Source organism: Pristiophorus japonicus, chromosome 1 (assembly GCF_044704955.1).
Source record: "Pristiophorus japonicus isolate sPriJap1 chromosome 1, sPriJap1.hap1, whole genome shotgun sequence".
In the NCBI taxonomy this organism is placed as follows: domain Eukaryota; kingdom Metazoa; phylum Chordata; class Chondrichthyes; family Pristiophoridae; genus Pristiophorus; species Pristiophorus japonicus.
In genome coordinates, this window is record NC_091977.1 from 143,126,973 (window position 1) to 143,142,252 (window position 15,280).

At 42.3% G+C, this 15,280-nt stretch overlaps 1 protein-coding gene across 9 annotated transcripts in view; it reads left to right on the forward strand.

The window, feature by feature from the left end:
- The window catches only part of LOC139265886 (semaphorin-6A-like), a 174,577-nt gene extending 160,479 nt beyond the window's left edge, over positions 1 to 14,098 (forward strand). For all 9 annotated transcript variants that reach the window (XM_070883444.1, XM_070883491.1, XM_070883435.1 and 6 more), the window contains one exon: positions 10,309 to 14,098. In XM_070883444.1, the coding sequence (XP_070739545.1) occupies positions 10,309 to 11,483 (1,175 nt within the window). In that variant the 3' untranslated portion in view covers positions 11,484 to 14,098. The remainder of the gene's footprint in view (positions 1 to 10,308) is intronic.
- Positions 14,099 to 15,280: the final 1,182 nt, after the last annotated feature.

Consider the following 15,280-nt stretch of genomic DNA (forward strand, 5'->3'; position numbering starts at 1 on the left):
CCCTTACAACTATTACATTTAATACATTTTCTGTTCACTGGATTTGTGAGTTGTTTAAGACACATGCTCAGTCATTTTGTTTGTAACTTAAGGTGACAAATATTAGTCAAGGCTGTCAGCCTCCGATTAATATGAAAAAGTGTAACAAAAGTGCATTATTGTTTTATAGTCTTGGATTATTCATTATAATTATTACAGGTTGTCACCAGAGCACTGCCTCATGAGTCAATGTGTTTATGATCTATGATTCAAATATAATTTGTTGGGAAACACTCGAATGACAAGTCTGCTTATCTGCTTTGATTTATTCTATTTGGAACATGAAGTAAATGGAAACTATACAGATGTATATAAGGTGGCACCAAGCCTGTATTAGCTGTGTGACAGGGGTAGCCTGGCTTCCAGGAAGTAATTTATTCCTCTAAGGGCCTTTTTTTGTACTGTGTTGTTTTAAAAGTTGTGTCTTAATGCCTGACAAATAATCTCTGTTCAGTGGCTGACACCAAGATGGAGCGGGGTCATATTTCTTCAGATCTCTTTGACCTTCCCTCAGTAAAATCAACATCAGCCTGTTCATCATCTCACAGTTGGTGTTTAATGGATTGCAGATTTTGGTTAATTAAAACTAGCAGTGATTAGATAATACTTCAGCAAACTATAAGTTAAAGATGAATTAAGTGCGTGAGTTTTGAGTTTTAGCCATTAGGATGGGGGAAGAAACATTTGAGTTCAAGACAGGGGGAGAAATTGAACATCATCAGGTCAATTTTTTGGGCAAAGGATCCGTGTTGAGAGAACGAATTTTGGGTTACAATCAGCCACGCTCAATATTCCATGGTATGTGTCAGCTGCCACATTGGAAGCCGTCGGCCTCTTACTGATTGGACACAGGCTATTAGAAACAATACCTATGCAAATGAAGGCCATCACAGCAACTGTAGGACCCCCAATGCAAAATTGGTCATCACGTGGGCCGAGCTTGCTCTGCCCCATTATTCTGGGTTTCCAGTGGTTTTTAAACGGACTGCTGCCCACAAAAAGGATCGACGAAATACTGCGCGCCTCTGCTGGCGCAGGCTCTCTCCCCTCCTTATCGCCATCTCTCCCCCTGCCTCCCCAGAACTATCTGAAGATCAGCTCAGCATCAGAACCAAAGTTCCTAAGGCCCCAATCGGCGATCTGCATAGCAATACCCAATTATACTCCACATTTCACCAGTTTAATTAAAATGAAACAGCGATACCTGATTTGGCTCGGACCATTTGCCAACATCTTCCGGCGCAGGTTTGGATCGCGGTGCCCATTTTGTGCTGAAAATTGAATTTCACCTCCACAATTGATTGGCTTGGTGAAATCATTGGATAAATTTTATATCATCATGCTATCGCAGCTTCTCTTAACCTGCTAACTAATTTAAATAATCCTTTATAACTGCCACATTCACAAATATTGAATTTTGTCCAATTGCAAATTGATGCAAAAATGCGGCCTTATTTGAAAATTCCATGGTAATACTTGCATGAAGCCAGAAATCTCAGCATTTAAACCACCCCAAACTAATGAACCACAAATGTTACCAGATAACTGTAGGCATATCCAAACTCTATAATTGTCTCTTCTTCAGCTTTTTGCTATTTAAGAAATTCTTCAACCCATATATAAGACAAACTAGTTACTTGGTCAGTTGTTCACAAGACCTGCAAGCACAAGTCACATACCAAAAAGAAACGTCTACTACTAATCACACTTTTCTATATGAATACATTCCACCCTCTTTGGGAGGTCCACATACATAGGAATATTCTTTGTTGCAACTAATCCTGTGGCCTGGTCTGTGATCGCACAGTTTAATTAAAATATAATCCTGACTCTGCAACTGTATTGCAAAATAATTTAAATAAAAAGATATTTCCCTTCTAAAGGACAATCTTTCCCCTAAACCAGACAGTGCAGAACCTCAGTATCCTGCTCGATGGTGGACAGAGTTTCAAACTCCACATCTAGCTCCTATTTCAGACGTGGAGGTACTTAGTGACAGACTCACTGCCCCTGAAACCTCATTCATGCCGTTGCTTTCTCCAGGCTCTGCTTTTCTTGCTGACTTCTTGATCTCCACTCTTGTAGACACCAACTTATAGATATCTCCAATGCAGCCACCCTATCCAATAGAAAATTCTGTTGCCTCAATCTTTGCTGACCTCCACGAGCTCTCTGTCCTTCAATACATCAACTTCAAAATTATTCATGCTCCTGCTCATCTAAAAATCTCATCACTGTTTACCTCCTCCTTCCCTCCATCCATACATGTCTGCTCATACTATCCAACTCTGATCTGTCCCTTTCCTGTGTACCATCACTGGTGGTAGGGCCATCAGCCATCTGGCCCCCATATCTGGATTTCTCTCCCCAAATCCTTCCTACTTGCTTTATCCTTTCTCATGTTCTAAAAGCCTCCTAAAGATCTCCCACTTTGTTTCCATCTTCCGTCTCTATCCACTTGAGCCTAGCTGAATGAAACGCCTTGGGAAGCTTTTGCCATGTTAAAGGGACTATATTAATGCAGGTGATTATTGTACTTTCTCCTCTATTCTTCCAAGGCCACACATTAACTGGCTGCCAAGATAGGCACTGACCTCCTCTTGGGCCTCTTCCAAAGCTGTGTGAAATTAGGAGGAAAGAGAGCAAGTCAAGGATTAATCTTATGTCCCTCCTTTCATTCTTGGGGAAGTGCTTAGCCTCGAAATAATACATTCCTACATCAACATACCTGAGACAAAAATTTAAAGATCACATGGAAGAACTTCAGCAAATGTACATCCCTGTCTGGAGTAAAAATAACACGGGGAAGGTGGCTCAACCGTGGCTAACAAAGGAAATTAAGGATAGTGTTAAAGCCAAGGAAGAAGCATATAAATTGGCTAGGAAAAGCAACAAACCTGAGGACTGGGAGAAATTTAAAATTCAGCAGAGGAGGACTAAGGGTTTAATTAAGAGGGGGAAAATAGAGTATGAGTGGAAGCTTGCAGGGAATATAAAAACTGACTGCAAAAGCTTCTATAAATATGTGAAGAGAAAAAGATTTGTAAAGACAAACATAGGTCCCTTGCAGTCGGATTCAGGTGAAATTATAATGGGGAACAAAGAAATGGCAGACCAATTGAACCAATACTTCTGTTCTGTCTTCACGAAGGAAGATGCAAATAACCGTCCGAAGGTACTAAGAGACAGTGGGTCTAGTGAGAAGGAGGAACAGAAGGATATCCTTAGGTTGGAAATTGTGTTAGGGAAATTGATGGGATTGAAGGCCGATAAATCCCCGGGGCCTGATAATCTGCATCCCAGAGTACTTAAGGAAGTGGCCCTAGAAATAGTGGATGCATTGGTGATCATTTTCCAACAGTCTATCAACTCTGGATCAGTTCCCATGGACTGGAGGGTAGCTAATGTAACACCACTTTTTAGAAAAGGAGGGAGAGAGAAAACGGGTAATTATAGACCGGTTAGCTTGACATCATTAGTGGGGAAAATGTTGGAATCGATCATGAAGGACGAAATAGCTGCGCATTTGGAAAGCGGTGACAGGATCGGATCAAGTCAGCATGGATTTATGAAGGGGAAGTCATGCTTGACGAATCTTCTGGAATTTTTTGAGGATGTAACTAGTAGAGTGGACAAGGGAGAACCAGTGGATGTGGTGTATTTGGACTTTCAGAAGGCTTTTGACAAGTTACCGCACAAGAGATTGTTGTGCAAAATCAAAGCACATGGTATTGGGGGTAATATACTGACGTGGATAGGGAACTGGTTGGCAGACAGGAAGCAGAGAGTCGGGATAAACTGGTCTTTTCAGAATGGCAGGCAGTGACTATTGGAGTGCTGCAGGGCTCAGTGCTGGGACCCCAGCTCTTTACAATATACATTAACAATTTGGATGAAGGAATAGAGTGTAATATCTTCAAGTTTGCAGATGACTGGGTGGCGGTGTGAGCTGTGAGGAGGATGCTAAGAGACTGCAGGGTGACTTGGATAGGTTAGGTGAGTGGGCAAATGCATGGCAGATGCAGTATAATGTGGATAAATGTGAGGTTATCCATTTTGGGGGCAAAAATACGAAGGCAGAATAATATCTGAATGGCAGCAGACTAGAAAAAGGGGAGGTGCAACGAGACCTCGGTGTCATGGTTCATCAGTCACTGAAAGTGGGCATGCAGGTACAGCAGGCGGTGAAGAAGGCAAATGGTATGTTGGCCTTCATAGCTAGGGGATTTGAATATAGAAGCAGGGAGGTCTTACTGCAGTTGTACAGGGCCTTAGTGAGGCCTCACCTTGAATATTGTGTGCAGTTTTGGTCTACTAATCTGAGGAAGGAAGTTCTTGCTATTGAGGGAGTGCAGCGAAGGTTCACCAGACTGATTCCAGGGATGGCTGGGCTGTCATATGAGGAGAGACTGGATCAACTGGGCCTTTATTCAGTGGAGTTTAGAAGGGGATCTCATAGAAACATATAAGATTCTGACGGGACTGGACAGCTTAGATGCGGGAAGAATGTTCCCGATGTTGGGAAAGTCCAGAACCAGGGGACATAGTCTTAGGATAAGGGGTAGGTCATTTAGGACTGAGATGAAGAGAAACTTCTTCACTCAGAGAGTTGTTAACCTGTAGAATTCCCTGCGGCAGAGAGTTGTTGATGACAGTTCACTGGATATATTCAAGAGGGAGTTAGATTTGGCCCTTACGGTTAAGGGGATCAAGGGGTATGGAGAGAAAGCAGGAAAGGGGTACTGAGGGAATGATCAGCCATGATCTTATTGAATGGTGGTGCAGGCTCGAAGGGCCGAATGGCCTACTCCTGCACCTATTTTTCTATGTTTCTATGAGATGGGGAGCTCTGTAGCTTGAAGCTGTAACTTTAGCTGCCCTGATGGCTCAGCTGGTCAAGCCAGTGAGCAGCTGAGCCGTACAGACTAAGAAGGTCCTACGCTCAACCCCCATCTTGTGCTGAGTTAGCTGACCGCAGCCAAATGGCAGAGCCCATCTCACCCTCAGAAGAGTCTTTAGAAGTGGATACTATTTAAAGATAATAGATTTTTTTTTCAAAATTGGAGCAGCTAGACAAGCCATTAATAGGAGTCCCTTAGATAAAATTTTACCAAGAATTTCTGGTTAACTTTAATATTTCTTTCCTCATTTAAACTTTGTCTAGTGGAATTGGGAGGAGGGCACATTCCCATCTTCACTGCCAGTTAGTGCGTGGCGTGGAATACTAGCAGAGAAAATTTGTTTTTATTACTGTTTCCATTTTTAAATAAAGAAGTCTTGCAGTGCAATTAGGATCGGCATTATTGTTTATGTCTACAATAGTTCCTGAAAATGATTCAACACTGTAAACACAAATGAGGTTGTCGGTATGTAGAAGAGAGATGAAAGTCTCACACTGAATATTCTTACCTCTTTTAAAAATTCTGAACAGTTATTTACTGGTGTCTAAATTGAAACACATTCAATGGTTTTCATATAATGGTAATTCCATTTTATGTCAGTCAGCATTAATTTTAATGTAATTTACATTATAAAATATGCTTGTGGTGAAAATCCAAATGCCATCCAGTTTTCTTCACTTAACAGCATTGTTTTAACATTCTTATGACTCCTTTATTCAACAGCAGTGTTCAACAGTTTGAAACCCTGAAATTATACCTTTATTACAAAAAATTATGTTGCTGTTCACGTGAACTACTTAAATGCTTAAGTTGCACAAATGATCAGTCCATAACATTAACAGTACATTGCATTGAAAGAAGTTGACAACAGTATACATTTGGATTTTAAACATTTCGATTGACTATGTCAGTGAAGGGTCAATTGTTGATCTCAGTTGCCCTGCTCTGACAAGCAACTTTGTGACTCAGATCAGGGATTGCCAACCTTTGGACCTTGGGGCCAGATATTCACATCAATTCCAATGAAAGAGCGGTGTGATTTCACAGAAATGCAAGTCCTGATGCATGCAAAATTTCAAACGCAAAAATTCAAATTCCCATAAACCGAGACCGTCCATAAATAAACATAGAAACATAGAAAATAGATGCAGGAGTAGGCCATTCAGCCCTTCGAGCCTGCACCACTATTCAATAAGATCATGGCTGATCATTCCCTCAGTACCCCTTTCCTGCTTTCTCTCCATACCCCTTGATCCCCTTTGCCATAAGGGCCATATCTAACTCCCTCTTGAATATATCCCAATCAACTGGCATCAACAACTCTCTACGGCAGGAAATTCCACAGGTTAACAACTCTCTGAGTGAAGAAGTTTCTTCTCTTCTCAGTCCTGAATGGCCTACCCCTTATCCTAAGACTGTGTCCCCTGGTTCCGAACTTCCCCAACATCGGAAACATTCTACCCGCATCTAACCTGTCCCGTTCCGTCAGAATCTTATATGTTTCTATGAGATCCCCTCTCATCCTTCTAAACTCCAATGTATAAAGGCCTAGTTGATCCAGTCTCTCCTCATATGTCAGTCCTGTCATCCCGGGAATCAGTCTGGTGAATTTTCACTGCACTCCCTCAATAGCAAGAATATCCTTCTTCAGATTAGGAGACCAAAACTGAACGCAATATTCCAGGTGAGGCCTCACCAAGGCCCTGTACAACTGCAGTAAGACCTCCCTGCTCCTATACTCAAATCCCCTAGCTATGTAGGCCACCATACCAAAGGAGGCCAGACACAGAAAACACCCTTTTCTGCAATACACACAAAAATCCAGACACCCCAACATAAAAAGTGACAGCCCCAAACACATACCGCTCGAAATTGCGCAGCGCTTCATTTGGGACGGTAACTTTAGAAGAATCGCAAAAGTATCGCCGGGCAAAAACGATTTGCTGCTCCTAGGAACTTTAGCTTTAGTGCTCCAAGAGTGGAGTGCGAAATCAAGCACTAGGTCCGTGCAGCAGAGCAGGTCTCCAGTCGCCTTGGGTAATCCTTGCCACTGGACCAAGACCTAGCTCTGTCAAGCCCGTGTGGTGGCTGGTGTGCAATGGCCACCACACGTTAAAAAATCAACACACAGGCATCTTCCACCCTTCAGGATCTAGTTCAGGACCTGGAATTTTAGGTCCTTCATTGGAACACCTGTGAACTTATCCTTTTTTGGCGTGGAATCAAGTCATCCTCATTTCGAGGGACTGCCTATGATGATGATGGCTAAATCAAGAGCTACCACTTCCATTAAAGCGCTAAAGTGTGTGAGGGGGCGGTCGCGGCAGAGCGCTGATCAATGTTCAGTGCAGTGCTGCCATTTTTAGAGACTCCTTCCCTCGCTTAAAGGGAAAGGCCAATGTTGGTTTGAATCAATGTTAATGCTCTCTCTCTGGGGCCACGGGACCTGTGCTTTGTGCATGATTGCCCCAAGCACTCTAAGAGAGTGGAGGGCTGGTGAATTACACAGAAATTAGCAGTCAAAATCAATCAGAAGGCATCAGACTGCTGCTGGTAATAATGTTTGCTCTACCTGAACACCACTGCCTTTACATATCGCTCCCCAAGTGGCCAGCCGAGGTGGCAATGCTTCCTGTAGCTGCCATTTTTGATGCCCAGCAGGGGGCGGGAGCCAATATCATATTCAGGGCAGTAACGGGGCGCTGTGCATCAGATAACGTCACCATCTACGGGACGCAAGAGAGCAAGGCGATAAGCGTTAATGCCCGTGCAAAACCACCAGGGAAGTTTGTGGGTGTTGCTGAATTCACCGCACCTGGTTGGTGACCTCTTGGTGCCCCATTACCACCCCCACAGTTGCTAACAGGAGGCACAAAGCAGCTGAATTTCTCCCCGACAGTGTTCAACACCTTTCCTTTTGCCACCAACTTCTCCTCTCTCTATCCTTACTGCCAGTGTTTGCTTACTCTCTCCAACCTCTCCCACCTGGCCTTATTCCATCTCCCCCACCCAATATGCTCTCTTCTCTGAAGATTGAAAACAGGGAAGATTTAACTCTTTAAACCTCCTGGAGAAGTGGTTGGTGCAAAAAGACTGCACTGCTCCCCAAATGAGGAGCAGCCTTTTCTAGTCTTCCAGCCCCAGGAACTTAAAAGAACTGCAGCTGAGCAGTTCATCCGGTCCTACCCCTTCTCATGTTAAGTGTACAAAGCCAATTTCAGTTTCCAATGAAACAAACTGTAGTGGAAACCAGCTTTGTGTGTTTAATGTAAGAAGTGTGGGCTGCATTTGAGTAACAGGCTACTTGTTGAACACTGCCAGATTAGCCAATTGAATCTGGCCCCCACCAGGACAATTATTGTTGTGGTGTACCTACATGTTTTTTGATTTTCTTAACTACACATCTGTTACTTGATCCCTACCAACACTATTCTAGTTTTTGACTATCATTCACTTTTCACATCAAAATATTGCAGTAGCAATTTGTCACTCGTGTCTTATCCTAAGGAAAGCATCTCCAACTAGATGCACCAAGGCGATTTTCATGTTGAGTGGTGGACATTAAGAAATAGGAAAGAAGTTAGGGAGACGACACAAGGCACGGTCTCGGTGTACACTTTTGGGCGTTTAAAAGTTTGGAATGAGGCAGCAAGGCAAAGCGGTTTAAGAAGAAGGTTCCAGTGTGCAGGGGGTGTGGTACTGGAGGAAGTGCCTCTCACAGAGACACGAGGAATGTACAGTAGACAAGAGTTGGAGTTGAAGTTACACACAGGGAAATGGGGCAAGAGAAAATTGCAGGGGTAAGGTGGGACAAGGTCAGAGAGATGAAAAGACTAAAGTAAAGATTTTGAAAGTAATATATGGAAGAGCAGGGGGTCAGTGGGGATTAACAAGGACAGGCTTGTGGAATAGTGTGTGTGCCACATAAATCTGGATGAGTTGGGAATTTGTGCAGCTTAGAGCTTCAGAGGCGAGCAAGTATAATGTTGGAGAAATTATCCTTTGAAGTAATAACAAATTGGATGATAGTTCAGTGGAAGTGAGGTAAATAATGAGCAGGTAATACTCCAGAATTGGAAGTAGGTTGACGTAGAATCAGAACCTCTGGTTGCCATTGAATCACCTATTCCATGCACACTGTGAAATTGCAGCTGAGTCTATCCACAACAAAGCAGCAAGTGGTTGATGGAGAAGGACAAGGTTTGTGTCTTTCCCTTCTTCTCCCGAAAGGATTACTCATACTAAACTATAGTTCCACAGATACAAATGGTTATCCAACATCTTAACAAGTGACCAATCTCCAGCTGTGAGTCCAGGCAGTTAGAGCTAGAAATTGCGTAGCGCACCGTTTGGGACAATAACCTTTCAGGGAGCGCAAAGGTAGAGCTGGGCGGAAAAGATTTGCTTCTGCGGGAACTTCTGCTTTAGTGCTCCAAGAGGTAAGTGGAGCAGTAAATCAAGCGCTACAACTTCCCTTAGAGCGCTAAAGGGAGTGAGGGGGCGGTATCGGCAGAACACTGAGCAATGTTCGGGCCAGCACTGTTGTCTTTACAGGCTCCTTCCCTCCCATTAAGGGAGTTGGTTTGAATGAATCTTCAGGCTGTGTCTGTTAGGCCATGGCACCTGCGATACATGCATAGCCCCTAGCACTCTAAGAGAGTGCAGGGCCTAGCAATCACGGGGGCAAAAGAAAGCAAGAGGCACCAGAATGGAGAGATAAATATATTTTGCCCTACCTGACCACCACTGCCGTTAAATATCACTCCCCAAGCGGCCAACCGAGATGACAGTGCCTCCTGCAGCTGCCGTTGTTGACATTCGGCGATGCTGCAGGGGGCGGAAGTGAATATCACATCCAGGGTAGTTACGGGGCACTGCACACCAGATGGCGTCACAAGAGAGTGAGACGGTAAGTATTAGCGCCAGCGCAAAACCACCAGAGATGTTCGCGGGCATCGGTGATTTTGCCACGCCCAGTCGCTAATCCCTTAGCTCCCCGTTACTGCCCCCCCCCAGGCACTAACGGGAGGTGCAAACCAGGCCAATTTCTCCCCCTAAGTGTCACAGCAGCCAAGCCCATCCTGTTCAGGTGCACACACATTTTACAGCGCATGTCATTAAATAACTATCAGTGATGAAACCCTAGCTGATTTGTTTCTTACCAGATAACTGACTTTGATGGATTGGAAAATAAAGTAGTCATTCAGTATGGTATGTATGTCTTTCAGTCAGCAGTTATCCTGGAAGGTGAAGAAAATGCATTGTTTTATAAGTTAAAATCATGTAGTTAATGATGGCCTCTAAGTTTATAAGAGATTAGAAATAGTTTTCCTGTAAACTAAATTCTGTCTACTATCTAATGTTTCAGGAGTAATCCGTGAAAGTTACCTCAAAGGTCACGATCAGCTTGTTCCAGTCACCCTTTTGGCTATTGCAGTTATTCTCGCCTTTGTCATGGGGGCAGTTTTCTCAGGAATAATTGTTTACTGCATATGTGATCACCGGCGCAGAGACATTGATGTAGGCCAAAGAAAAGAGAAAGACTTGCCTCATTCTCGCAGGGGTTCCATGGCCAGTGTCACAAAACTCGGTGGTCTGTTTGATGCTCAGACAAAGGAACCAAAACCAGAAGCTCTGCTGACTCCTCTAATGCATAATGGTAAAATAGTAACACCAAATGGCACAACTAAGCTGCTGATAAAAGCTGACCAGCATCATTTGGACCTGACAGCTCTGCCCACTCCAGAGTCAACACCAACCTTGCAGCAGAAACGAAAGCTCAGCCGTGGGAGCAGCCAATGGGAAAGGAACCAGAATCTAATCAATGCCTGCACAAAAGATTTGGCTTCTATGGGATCACCAGTGATACCCATGGATCTTCCTCTTCATGCTTCTCCCAACCACATTCCAAGTGTTGTGGTCCTCCCAACTACTCAACAGAGTTTCCAGCATGAATATGGAGATCAAGGACACCGATCAGAAATGGCACAAATTACTATTGAAGATCAGAATGCCACACTGGAATACAGAAGTATGAAAAGTCCCTGTCACGGATTAGTTGCAAACCTAGCTCACGTGCCACCTAAAGTTCCTCAGAGAGAAGCCTCACTTGGATCCACTAATTCTGGGCTGCCTCAGAATGCTCTGGGCAAGCGACTGGATGTTCCTTCTCCTTCATATGCAATTGAATATAAGAGAAACTATCCCAGCAATTCATTGCAAAGAAATCCTCAAACATCTGCATTCAAAAGAAACCACAATACTAACTCTTCCAATTCCTCTCACCTTTCTAGGAACCAGAGTTTTAACAGAGGAGAGAATCCCCCTCCTGCACCACAAAGAGTAGACTCTATGCTAGTGAATGCAGGTCAGTCTCAGACACAGGCTGTAACCGTATCTAGGAGATCTAGCATCACTGCACCATACAACTCTCTGCCAAGATCGGGGATCAAACGCACACCCTCCATAAAACCAGATGTTCCACCAAAACCCACATTTGTTCCCCTTTCAGCTTCCATCAAGCCAAATGACACGTGTACATAATCACAGTGGGAGGTAGAAAATGATGTGGACCCTGCTTCCTGAGTCAGTGCTCTGCAACTGCAACACTAGTTTTGTGTTTTAAAAAAAAGCTGTTGTTAAGCTGAGGATATTTATCCCTCCTCCCTGGGAAAAGTGGAATATTTTCTAAGACTGCTGCAGCTACTGAACTCAGCATTTGAAAGGTGGGGTTAGCAGCTATTGGACTTCTGTCTGAGGGGGTTAATGATTGATGCACATGAACAGGATAATGGAATGATGAGCCAAAAGCACAAAACTGTGGCAAACGTGTAATGTCTCCTTGACTCTACAGCATATTATTCTCCAGGGAGATGTGTTTTAAAAACAAAGCACTGAAGAAGTTGACTCAGACTTAACGATAGCTGAAGTTTACTATTTGCAGATACTGTGAAATGCCTCTCAGTGTTACATCCGCTTGGTCACAGCAGATATTTGCCATTTAGGCAAGGCTTTGGCCTACATCTCTGCTATTGTCCTTCTTGTAATGATTAATGTGACTATTAACACTAATAGCTCCTGGTATTTATTATTTAAGTGCTATTTCAAAATATGACTGACTCCTTCAAATGAATTTATGGATATCTCTTTACAAAAAATCAGAAAGAAGTCTAAAATGTAATGTTTGTAATTATTTAAGTCAAGTCAATTAACTGGAGACATTCAATTCTTTTTTAAAGTAACTGTCCACTAACAATATGGAGGTGGAAAACTGAGCTCAGTGTTTCTATTCAGCTGCTGACAGGGTTATCAAAGTGCTTGGGGAGGGGAGAAGACAAGAAAAGAAGGGGGATATTTATTTTATTGTGACAGGTTCATTTCATGGTCCATGGCGAGCTAAAAGGGGGAGTACATCAATGAAAATGTCCAGGATTGTTCCCCTGAGGACTAGGAGAGGGAGGGAAAGAAAGACTGATACCATGCACACAGGTGTAGTCACCATCTATTATGAAGAGGATGTATGAGGATTTAACAGTCCTGTTGGTTTTGCCAGTAATTGATATTTGCAATTCAGGCACCGGCACATCATGGGCTAGCCAACTCAATTTTGCACGTGGCACAGCAAATGATAGCAATGGATGGGGCGTGCTGTTACCATGCATAAATCATACTTCTATCACGCTGGCTCTAGCTGGGAATACATCTGTCTGACAAGCCTCTTTTCTTCCATGTGTAAATTTGTGCCTTACAACATCAAGTGTGTACAGTTCTAGCTAGTAAACTGCAAACATTTTCCCCCTTTAAAAAAAATCTATTTCTGCTAAATATTTTCTGCCCATTTGGAATAAATGCTATCTGAAAGAATATATAAGTTCTGACTCCTCAATTCCCAGAGAAATCTGGGTACTATCACATTGCTTGATCATCCACAGTCGTGCCAATCTTGCCCTTCCAACACCCTGTAATCACAGAAAAATTGAAACTCATCCACATTTCTCTGGGTATGTTTCCTTTCATTTTTACTTTATTTCAGTACTGTAATATGATGTATTCCCACTGGCTAATTCAGAAAGACGGATGTGCTTTAATAATGTTTTTACTTGTGACAGGTGGGCAATCGCAATGATCTGATAAATTATCCAATTGGCTAGTGCCTCAGTTGATGGCACCACGAAACCTACATTGTAAATGTTAGTGAATTGGCAAGGCAGTCTTAAAGCAGGCTGGTTCCTGCTGGAGTGACACTGCTATAATAGGTACAGCCAGAAGGATAGTGAAAACCTTTGGCACAACTGTTTCTAATTATTGTCTTTCCTTTACATTTTTCAGTTTGTCATGCACGCTGAGTGTTTTTACCTGTTAAATAATTGTCAACATGTTGTAGAAATAAGGTTTTTATCTATTGAGCTGTATGAATGTTCTTTTTTTATTTTTGTACTTATTTGCTTTTGCAGTTTTCTTTTCCTCAATTGGACACTTACTTGCAAGTTGGCTAGTGTTTAGAATGGTAGCTAGATTATTCCAGAAGGAACTAGACCAAAGTGTGTAACAAGGGTGCATACACATTCTACTTCTATGTCCTCCATTTGCATTACCTGTACTTCATTATGTTGGCTAGCCTTGATGCATTCCTTCAAGACAGATTTTTAAAAATGTAACTGTGTGTGTTTCAGGCAAATGATATGTTTGCTGTTTTCATGCCGTCTTTATGTTCATGCTGTGTGATTGTTTATAAGTTAACTCGGAGTGCAATTTTAATACGTTCTTAGGATTTTAACTTGAAGAATTCACCACAATACTTTTGATGCAAAAAGAGACCTGATAAGTTCATATTGAAAGGCCAATGTAGTATTCACAAGAATTGATTTGATTCAAAATGTAATACCCTGAGATAAATGAATAATAGTATGCTATTTGCTGCCTTTTCTTTTCTGGCAGTATCTTTGTGGACCCCTCTTTGCCCCTATGCGTGCCTTTGAAGCTCACCCTTGATATACACTCTTAGATACAACAGTCAGATACTGGTTGTGTAATATGTAAAATATTGTGATGTTGACACAATCTCTTTCCCTCAGCTCCACATCCCTAACATCCAATTCACAACTCAATTGTATGTTGTATAAAAAAACTCTTTAATTATTACATAATGTAATAAAACAGACTGTTCTGCTGTATATTTATTGGTTTGAGTGTCATGATTCTTCCAGAGCCCTGAAGGTTACTAAAATGTTACATTAACTTTTGATTGATTTCATGTTTTGGAGTGCACTTAATCTGTTGCAATACATCTGTATCCCATTTACATTGAATTACTGTGTTGGGTAATGGAATAATGGTCCATTCTGCACCACTTTGCCTCTCAGCTTTGAGCACACTGGTCCATATGCAGAGTAAAATCCTTTAAACAGGAACAATGAAGTGACTCAAACACAACCCCAAAAGATCACATAGTTCTGCAGTACTGTGAATTTTTCCATTTCTCACAACTGTTCCTTTATATTTGTGACTTCTGAGTAAAATTACCGATTTGTGTTGAATTGTGGAGAGCTTTATATTATGGACTTGCACCATCCCTTTCAACTATTCTGTGAGCCTGAGCTGGAATCAAACCTAAGTCCAAGGTAAACAGACAGAGCTCCCAATTCCTGAAGGCCATTTGGTTCCCCCCCGCCCCCCCCCCCCATCTCCCACAATATATATTTTTAATATCATCAGTGTTCATTCAAGTGACCAGGTTTGTACAATTTCTAAGCAGGACTATATGTTCACTGCAGCATATGTTAACATATTTCATCTTGTTTTCCTATAATGAAATATACACTACAATGAAGTGACTCAAACACAACCCCAAAAGATCACACAGTTCTGCAGTACTGTGAATTTTTCCATTTCTCACAACTGTTCCTTTATATTTGTGACTTCTGAGTAAAATTACCAATTTGTGTTGAATTGTGGAGAGCTTTATATTATGGACTTGCACCATCCCTTTAAAGGAGTGGCAAGCATCAATTGGAGTTGGAGGTGGAAGTGTTAATATTGTGTTTCTGCCATCTATCATCCACACAGCTAGTAGAAGGGACACAATGTGGATGTGCTGATCAGACTGCAGTAACCCGTTCCTCTGCACCCAGACCATTGTCAGTGACAGACATGATCATTGTGGCTCTGTCACTTCAGGTTATCTGGAGGACCAGTGTGTAATATACTAATATTAAAATACAATATAAGGTTTGTATGAAAGTATTTAAGGTCACAAGGATTTGGATGAAGGAGGCTAATTTGATCTCATCCTTCCAGAATACCAACTCTACCACAACTCTTTTAGGGAATACAAAACAAAC